At 44.1% G+C, this 10232-nt stretch overlaps 1 protein-coding gene across 3 annotated transcripts in view; it reads left to right on the top strand.

Annotated features, from left to right (window-relative positions):
* The first annotated feature begins 3445 nt into the window (after positions 1 to 3445).
* The window catches only part of EPSTI1 (epithelial stromal interaction 1), a 103750-nt gene continuing 96963 nt past the window's right edge, over positions 3446 to 10232 (top strand). Inside the window, exon 1 of one of the 3 annotated variants that reach the window (XM_003805932.6) lies at positions 3446 to 3987. In XM_003805932.6, coding sequence (XP_003805980.1) covers positions 3800 to 3987 — 188 coding nt within the window. In that variant the 5' untranslated portion in view covers positions 3446 to 3799. The remainder of the gene's footprint in view (positions 3988 to 10232) is intronic. The other 2 variants (XM_063595930.1, XM_024927452.4) reach the window with 2 other exon arrangements.

Here is a 10232-nt window from a genome sequence, read left to right as displayed (position 1 = left end):
GGCCAAATTTCAGGTAAGGTAACAATCCCACTAGATTTCACTTCTTTCTCATGTTTCTTAAAACATATTCCTAGGTAATTGTCTAGTATGGTGGTTTTTCAAACTTTTAAAAGCCATTGAATTCTTGCCTCAAACAAAATTAGGCAGTAGCCCAGTGAGTAGAAGAGATAAGGGGCTAAAGTACTTGGCTAAATGGGGATAGGGGCCCAGGACCCTCCCCACTCACCTCTGCTTCTCTCCACCAGCCACCGCTATAGAAGAACGCACCCAAGAACAACTCCAGTAAAAGGCCAGCCCATATTTTCACCCAAATGCACACACCTACGGTGAAAGAATGGATGATACACAAGTAGCCCATTCTCAGGCATCCAAAAGGAGCCTGTAGATGTCTGTTGCCATAATAAATCACATTCACTTTTTTTTTTTTTTTGAGACGGAGTCTCACTCTGTCACCCAGGCTGGAGTGCAGTGGCATGATTTCGGCTCACTGCCAGCTCCGCCTCCCGGGTTCACGCCATTCTCTTGCCTCAGCCTTCAGAGTAGCTGGAACTACAGGCGCCCACCACCACGCCCGGCTAATTTTTTGTATTTTTAGTAGAGACAGGGTTTCACCGTATTAGCCAGGATGGTCTCGATCTCCTGACCTCGTGATCCGCCTGCCTCGGCCTCCCAAAGTGCTGGGATTACAGGTGTGAGCCACTGCGTCCAGCCTCACATTCGCATTTTTTAAAACACTTTGAGAATGTGGCAAAACAAGAAGTGAATGCAGTGAGAAATCTCAGGTAAAACAAGAAGTGAATGGAGTGGGAAATCTCAGGTTTGAAACTTTGGTGTGAGATGTGGTTGTGTTGTGAAACAAATATGGTTAACTAAGTGTATTCTTGAGGCCAACATCCCTATTACCAGCTCCTTTAGGAGAATCAGTTTTCCCCCAATGTGGGTTTTCCCTTCCTCAAACTTTAAATTTCATCCAACCACCAAAATAATTTTCTCCTTTGAAACAAGAGTTCCAGGGGTATTTTCCTAGTAAAGAACAATGCGGAAGATGGCCTCCAGAAAGGCCATGCTGTTCCTCTTTTTGTTGATCTCTAGGTCTGCGTTTCTCACCCCGTTGGTACCTTACACCCAACAGCACCTAAACAGACTTTTAGAACTTCCCTCACAGCTTGTCCCTCCTCTAGGTTAATGGTTCTACCTCGTATCCAGTCACAAAGCTAAAAGTCACCATAAAGACAGCAACCATTAAATTACTGGGGCTATAAGGTAGGCATATTGTGAAGATCAGGATTTTTCAACTTCAACACTGTTGACACTTGGGGCAGGACAACTCTTTGTCATGTGGGCCTATTCTGTGTATTGTAGGATGTTTAGCAGCATCCCTGGCCTTTACACACTAGATGCTAGTAGCACCTACCCACTTTGAGGCTTCACAATCAAAAATATCTCCAGGCATTGCCAGATGTCTGCTAGAGGAAAAATCAACTCCATTTGAGAACCACTGATGTGGATGATCTCTGTTCCTCACAATACCCACATGAGGCAGAGGAGGAAACTGGATCTCTGAGGAATTAAGAGATTTGGCCTTGGTTGTGTGGCCAGTATGTGGCAAAGCTGGTCTCAAAGCACTATAAAAGCCATCTCCCCTTCTCTCTGCTGCCTTCCAGTACTCAATTCTCTCTTTCATCTAGTTTTTATCTATGCTAATCTCTCATGTGAAATGTCTTTTATGTTTTATTTATTTGTTTTGTAGAGATGAGGTCTTACCATGCTGCCCAGGCTGGCCTTAAACTCCTGGCCTCAGGTGATCCTCCTGCCTCAGCCTCCAAAAGTGCTGGGATTACAGGCATGAGCAACTGAGCCTGGCCCATGTGAAATGTCTTGATTTTGCTCCCCACTTTCTGGGTTGCCTTAGCTCAGATCTGTATTTCTTACCTAGACGTAACTAGGCTCTGAATTTATCTTCCCGATTTCAGTCTCTTCATCTTTCAGTCTCCGTTTTCACATTGTTAGAAGCTAACTTTGTAAAACAGATATTATTGAGTAACTGCCCTATTGAAAAACTTCCTGTGCCTTCCACATTGCCTACAACAGTGGTTCCCAAATGGTGATCCTGAGACTGGCATCATTGGTATCACCTGGAAATTTGTTAGAAATGCAAATCCTTGGGCCCCATCCCAGACCTGAATCAGAAACTATATATATATTTTTTTGAGATGGAGTCTCTCTCTGTCGCCCAGGTGGAGGTGGGGTTTCGCCATGTTGGCTAGGCTGGTCTTCAACCCCTGATCTCCAGGTGATCCTCCTGCCTCGGCCTCCAAAAGTACTGGAATTACAGGAGTGAGCCACCGTGCCTGGCCATAAATCTGTTTCAACGCACCCTCCTCCAAGTGGTTCTGATGCTTACTGAAATTTGTGAAACTCTGGCCTACTCTACAAAACCCTAATGTCTTAGGATGGCATAGAAATCCTGACTGCCTTTCCTACCATGTTCCTTGTCATTATTTTCTCCTCTCCTGTCCCACCCTTGCCCACCCTTCAATTTCATTCTTTCATTAGCTATCAAACCTGTATGTGTCTTTTTGTTCTAAGCACCAATAATATAAGGAAGACAGTCCAGCTCCTAACTGTCTTGCTGACCTAGGACTGGGGTGCTCCAGCCACATGACAACCCCTGGAATTAAGTACACACCATGTCATTTTAAGTGACAAGCCTCTGCCATAGCATCTCCTTCTTCTTGGTGAATTCCTATGTCTTTGGTGGCTCATTCTCAAATGTCCCTGTTCCTGAATTACTCAGAGGGCTAATCCCCAGTTTCTCTATGCCTCCACAGCTGCCTGTCATTTCATTTATCCCAAAGTGGCATTCCCATTTGTTTACCTGTCTACTAGGATACTCCTAGAATGCAGGTAATGTGAGGGAAGAGCCTTCACTCATCTTTGTGTAGACGGCATTGTGACCCTGGTGACCAACCCTGGCACACATCAGAATCATCTGGGAGCTTTTCAAAAATATGAATGCCAGAGCTCACCCCTGAACCTACAGGAACTGAGCCTTACACATCCATATTTTAAAATGTCCCCACATCACCATTGCACACTGTTCTGCACAGAGCAGGTATTTTTAATAGTTCTCGAATGTCTAGTCAATTACTTAGCAAGGCTGCCTGGTGAATCATGTCTACCTTAGCTTACTTCTCCGGCTTTGTAGGTTTTTGTTTTCTTTTGATTTCGGTTTCCATTTCCTCTAACTTGAAAGTATGTGCATTGGTAACAGCCACACAGCAGTCATTACTGATAAAAGGCGACATTTTGTTGAGATGATTTTAGTTATTGACCTAATCTCTGGTATTTTAAGGTTAATATATTTTTTACAGTCTCAAATATCCAGCGGTAACCTCAAATTAGAGTTGCCTGTTAAACAGCTTCTCAAGTATCTTTCAGGATTGTAGTCACTCTGCGGGCTAATCGCTCACCAGGTGTCCGCAGCTGATCCCAGTTATTCTGATTAACCTCTAAGGTGATTGTGAGACTTTAAACCGTCTCACCTGTAGCCGACGAAGCCAGCTGAAGTCAACATCCTGGGCTGTTAACCCGCGATAAGGTCGGACGGGGCCTCAGTGGAGAATACGTGGGGAAGTTCTCTGGGGCGGGCGCAGTCTGCTGCTGATTCTGAGAAACCGAAACTCAGTTGTTAAAACCGCTGCCTCTGCACTTTGGAATCCCATCTTGAGACTCGCTAAGCGTCCCAGCCGCATCCCTCCCGCAGCGACGGCGGCCCGGGACCCGCGGGCTGTGAACCATGTACACCCGCAATAGAGTGGTGAGCTCCGGGCTCGGCGCCTCCCCTGCCTCCCGCCCGACCCGGGATCCCCAGGACCCTTCTGGGCGGCAAGGGGCGCTGAGCCCCGTGGAAGACCAGAGACAGGGTTTGGAGGCAGCCCCTGAGAGCCCTTCGCGGGAGAGCGTCGTGCACGCGGGCCAGAGGCAGTGAGTATTTTAACAACCTGGCTTCGGGGCGGGAGCCCGGGCCCCAAACATACTCACTCACAAGCACCTTCTTGGTCCTTGGAGTTTAAAACCACAGGGGCCCAACAACAGGGATTTTGACTGAATGAAAGCTCGTTTGCTTAAATGAAAGTATCCATTGCCGTACCTTATAAATTGAGTCGGCTAGTTTGCAGTCCTTTGGTAAATAACCAGCCCGGTTCCTTCCAGGAACACTACTTTCCTGATTTTTGTGACTGGCTACAGGATTGAAAGATATGGGTGTGTAGGAACTGCCTAGGCATCCAGTAAGATGTCATTTTCCAGGTATCTCCAGAACTCATACTCCAACCAGTATGGAAATAACTTTTCCCTTACTGTTTTTAAAAACTTGGTGCTGGGCCAGGCGCGTTGGCTCAAGCCTGTTATCCCAGCACTTTGGGAGGCCAAGGCAGGCAGATCACCTGAGGTCAGGAGTTCGAAACCAGCCTGGCCAACATGGTGAAACCCAGTCTTTACTAAAAATAAAAAATAAGCTGGGTGTGATGGCACGCGCCTGTAGTCCCAGCTACCTGGGAGGCTGAGGTAGGAGAATCGCTTGAACCCGGGAGGCGGAGGTTGCAGTGAGCGGAAATTGCGCCATTGCACTCCAGCCTGGGCAACAGAGCGAGACTGTCTCAAAACAAAACAAAACAGAAAAACAAAACTTGGTGTCCTAAACGGAATTACTGTATCAGACACTAACAGGTAAGGGTCAACAAGAAATGTGATATGGGGTAGAAGGTTCAAATTCTGCCTCTAGATAGGAGCAAGCCTACGTCCCAGCAAGACTCCCAGATAAACTAGCCTCTTACAACCAGAGGAGTGGAGCTGAGAGAGTGAGGAGGTGAGTGACCATAGTACCTCTCATCCCTGATGTTGATATGTGCTCTATGCAGGAACAGATAGGTAGCTTTTATTCCTGGTCTTTGGTTCAGGGACTGCAGTGAGTATCCGGGAAACATTTATTAAGCAAGTGTCATGAGCCTCTCTTTCTAGCCAATGGAATGAACTTCTTTAACTCAACAGTATGGTTTATCACAACATCACTGCCTTTGAAGTGCTGCCTCTGTGAATTGGAACTGTCCAAATGGTTTTATTTTTAGTCTCTCCTTTTTCATCGACTTCTAGTCTCTGAAAGACAAACCCTGGTTGCTAAGAAACAGTATATAACCTTATGGCCGATAAACAGTAGATTTTCTTTCATCCCTTAGCTTTTGGAAAGTACCAGGCCTTTAATATTATTATTTAGCTTAGGTTTACCCTTAGATGGGGTGGATAATCTGGAAATCAATTAGAGATTGTTTCATTTCTTTCCTCCTCAGAATAGTGTCTCGCCACAATAGAAGCAGCCAATTACTTTCAAGTAACCCACGTATCTACAAGCTATAGTACTTAACAGTAACAAAGGTCATAGACATATGCTCTCGTGTCCATGAATAGTTAATGATGAACATGATTTGCATGACTTTTTTCTGTTAAAAAGCATTTATTTAGATACAACCATTTATTTTTAAGCTCATATCATCGCATAAGTATTAACTGTTGCATCTGTTTTCTTATTTGGTTGTAATTACCCTGGAATCTTGCTAGATCAAATTGCTCAGAAAGAGGCAGCTTTCTGATGGGTTATCCAGGCCTTAATACCCTGAAGACCTCACTGTACACTATTTTGCGATTCCTGAAAAGACTTTCAAATGAACCATTGAAAAATACCAGGAAGTGTTTAGTTATCTCTCACAGAGTCTTCCTTTTTTTTTTTTTTTTCTCATGTGAACCAGTTGCAGTAAGTACAGAATTATATATTCCCTTTTAGGGGTTTGATGTCTGAGATCCTGTTGGGATGACTTTGAATTTTTGTTGCATCTCCATTAGTTACTTAGATTCACTTTCTCACTTGTTTCCTTTAATGAAGTTGGAAAACCAAGGAAAATGAATGGCAAATATCTCAATAGAATTAGCTGCCTACCCCCTGCCCCAAAATAAAGAAGGCTTTATTTATTTTGGGGATAAAAATTAGAAACACTTTCTGATTTAAAAAAATGAAGAGGCCGGGCGTGGTGTCTCACGCCTGTAATCCCAGCACTTTGGGAGGCCGAGGCGGGCAGATCATGAGGTCAGGAGATGGAGACCATTCTGGCTAACACAGTGAACCCCGTCTCTACTAAAAATACAAAAAATTAGATGGTGGCAGCCGCCTGTAGTCCCAGCTACTTGGGAGGCTGAGGCAGGAGAATGGCATGAACCCGGGAGGCAGAGCTTGCAGTGAGCCGAGATCGCGCCGCTACACTCCAGCCTGGGTGACAGAGTGAGACTCTGTCTCAAAAACAAAACAAAACAAACAAGCAAAAAAAAAAAAAAAAAGGAAAAAAGAGGATAAAGTGCTTTAATAGTACAGTTTCATTTGTCCACTCATAATGTGAATTTATTTATATGGTAAAAGATTTGTCTTGTTTTGTGGGCATCCTTCCATTAATTTCCTCCTGCAGCCCCAGTGTGGGGATTAGGAATATGGGCTCTGATGCCGGGTAGACCAGGGTTCAAGTTCTGATTATACCATCACTTGCTCTTTGAACAAAATCCTTAGCTACTTTATGCCTCAGTTTCCTCATTACTTAATATAAGACAATACCAACTTCATAGGGTTTTAATTTTTCCATGTGTATATGTGTAAAACATAACTTTATTCCTGGTAAAGTACTATGCTGTCACCCTTAAGTCGAATGTTTGTGCCTTGTTAAAAAAAACAACACTGGTTTAAAACACCTACTTGTGGTCGGGCGCAGGGGCTTGTGCCTGTAACCTCAGCACTTTGGAAAGCCAATGTGGGAGGATTGCTTTAGTCCAGGAGTAACATAGGGCGTCCCTTGTCTCTCCAAAAAAAAAAAAAAATTTAAATTATCTGGGCACGGTGGCACATACCTGTGTCCCAGCTACTCAAGAGGCTGAGGCAGGAGGATAGCTTGAGCTCAGGAGCTCCAAGACTACAGTGAGCTGTGATTGTACCACTGTACTCCAGCCTGGGCAACAGAGTGAGACCCTGTCTCAAATAAATAAATAAATAAACCACCTATTTGCATAGAAAGAAAGTATACTAGTAAAAATCTGTGGCTATCAATATATTAAATTATTCTGACTACCTCTGATAGACTCTCAGACAAGATTGAGTTCTTTTTTTTTTTTTTTGAGACAGAGTCTCGCTCTGTCGCCCAGGCTGGAGTGCAACAGCGCAATCTCAGCTCACCACAACCTCTGCCTCCCGTGTTCAAGCGACTCCTCTGCCTCAGCCTCCTGAGCAGCTGGTACCACAGGCACATGCCACCATGCCTGGCTAATTTTCGTATTTTTAGTAGAGACGGGGTTTCGCCACATTGGCCAGGCCGGTCTCAAACTCCTGACCTTGTGATCTGCCTGCCTTGGCCTCCCAAAGTGCTGGGATTACAGGCGTGAGCCACCGTGCCCGGCCAAGATTGAGTTCTTGATGGAATTTGGATTTAAGTTATTATAAGTATTTACTAATTCATACTGGCTTTCCCAATTATTTTTACTTGGTGATTTTTGTCTTGTCCTTAAATATCAAAGCTGTCTACACAAATTAAAAGAGAAAAAAGCTTACACAAACTTCTAATCCAAAGTAAACCTTTATCCTTCCTTTTAATATTCTGCTTGTTTGTAAATATTTTACATTATTTATATCACCTCTAGATAAATATAAGACAAAGACATGCATTTACCTAGTTTTATCCAACTCTGGGAAATGGGGTCTTGCCTATGCTGGTAATATAGGGTTGAATTCACATTCATGTACTTGTCTAACCATACCTGGTCCTTTAGCTTGATGCTGTTTGAAGAAAATAAAAAGATATTTTGAAAATGAACCTATAATATGGAATTTTATTTTACAGTTAACTTGAGCTGAATTTGTATGTAAATTATGTTCATCTTAACATTTTTGTGGCCTACTTCGTATTAGTATCGTAGAGACTTCAACATGAGCAATAATAATAATAGCACTTACGTAGTACCTAGTATGTAAATGCACACTATGTATACTAACTCTTTTAATCCTCATAACCACCATGGAATGAGAGGATCTCTAGCTTAAAAGAACTAATTAAAAACTAGGAACAAATAACTATTCAACACAAAATAAGCCCTTATGAAGCTTACTGTCTAATTGATGGGACAGACATTTATTAATATGTGAATAAATATGTATACTTTAAAGCAGGGGTATCCAATCTTTTGGCTTCCTGGGGCCACATGGGAAGAAGAATCGTCTTGGCCCCACACAAAATACACTAACACCAATCATAGTGGATGAGCTTAAAAAAAAAAAATCGCAAAAAAACCTCAATGTTTTAAGAAAGTTTATGACTTTGTGTTGGGCCACATTCAAAGCCATCCTGAGCCACCTGGGCTACATGCAACTTGTGGGCCCTGGGCTGGACAAGCTTGCAAGGAAAGCTGGGGTCTGAGCTGGTCTTGGGAGCAGGAAGATCTTTCCTTAGAGGTGACGTTTGAGCTTTGGTCTACAGGATCATTAGGAGTTGTGTGGTTTTTTTTTTTTCCTGACATCAAATATGTCATTCTAACACCAACTAACTGTGACCCCAACTAGGTGTCCTACAGTTCAATTCTAACACTAACTACTCAGAGTTAGTGTGGACCCCACAAATTAAGGGCTCAGTCCCACAAAACTGCCCCCCACTTCAGACTTCAGACACTAGCTGCAAATGGAATCTCCAGGCTACCTGTATGTCTACCCACCAGACTACAAAGTTGGGGGTTCCCATGCATCTCCCCTTCCCCAGTTTTGATAATTCATTAGAGTGACTCACAAAACTCGCAGAAATTACTATATTTATGATTACAGGTTTATCATAAAGGATACAACTCAGTCAAGTGGAAGAGATGCGTAAGGCATCTTTTGGGAGATGAAGGGGTAGGTGGTGGGGTGTGAAGAGTTTCCATACTCTAGGTAGATACTTTGATGTGTTCGCCAACCTGGAAGACCCCCAAACCTTATAGTTCAAGAACTTTTATTGAGGCTTTATTACCTAGGCATAATTGATTAAATCAGTGGCCATTGGTGATTAAATCTCCAGCCCCCGCCTCTCCCCAGAAATTGAGATGGGGCTGAAAGTTTTTTTTTTTTTTTTGAGATGGAATCTCGCTGTGTCACCCAGGCTGTAGTGCAGTGGCGCGGTCTCAGTTCACTGCAACCTCTGCCTCCCGGATTCAAGCAATTCTCCTGCCTCAGCCTCCCAAGTAGCTGGGATTACAGGCATGTGCCACCATGCCTGGCTAACTTTTTTGTATTTTTAGTAGAAACGAGGTTTCACCATATTGGCCAGGCTGGTCTCGAACTCCTGACCTTGTGATCCACCCACCTCGACCTCTCAAAGTACTGGGATTACAGGCGTGAGCCACTGCTCCCGGCCAGGGGCTGAAAGTTTTAACCCCCCAATCGCATAGCTGGTTTTTCTAGCTACCAGTCTCAGTTCTTAAGCTAGCTGTCTAGGGACCTCACCAACAGTCATTAGCATAAAAAAGACACTTAGCACTCTGGGAATCCCAAGGGTTTTGGGAGCTCTGTCCCAGGAACCAGGGACCATGGCTTAGTATTTATTTTTTATTATATCACAGGAGTTTAAATGGCCTCTGGACAGCCAGAGAAACTTGTTATTCAGATTGTCTTCAGAGGAACTTACAGTGGGGAGCATAGTCAGCTGACGGCCACAGCTGCCACCCTTTTGGATCCATTACACCTTGCCTGTGAGTGCTGGCTTGTGCTGCACCCATCCCAGGCAATGGCTGAGCATTCCAGGGTGCCAGTGCTGTTGCAGGACTGCCAGGCTTATACGCCTTCTGTGCAGCAACAGACCCGTACACTGACAATGGCACTTGCAGCAGAGAAAGAGTTTAATCATCGCAACATTCTCAGTGAGGAAACAGGAGGAATTCTCAAGCCTCAAATTTGTTTCTTCCATGGGTTCTGGGCAAGGGTTTTTAAGGGGATTCATGGAGGGTGAGGGGCTAGAAAATCTGGGGTTGTCCATTGGACAGCTCAAAGCTGGGCTAGCGAGCAACAACCAGCTACAAGGAAGTGGACCAAAGGGCAAGCTGGCTTAATGATTGCTGCTGCAAGCCCGGTTGGATTTTATTGTTTTGTTTTTCTCTTGCTCAATTTTATACAATTTTCTTGG

This window comes from Pan paniscus, chromosome 14, assembly GCF_029289425.2.
Source record: "Pan paniscus chromosome 14, NHGRI_mPanPan1-v2.0_pri, whole genome shotgun sequence".
NCBI lineage: Eukaryota > Metazoa > Chordata > Mammalia > Primates > Hominidae > Pan > Pan paniscus.
Note: the sequence above shows the minus strand (reverse complement) of the source record. Positions and strands in the feature narration are given on the sequence as shown.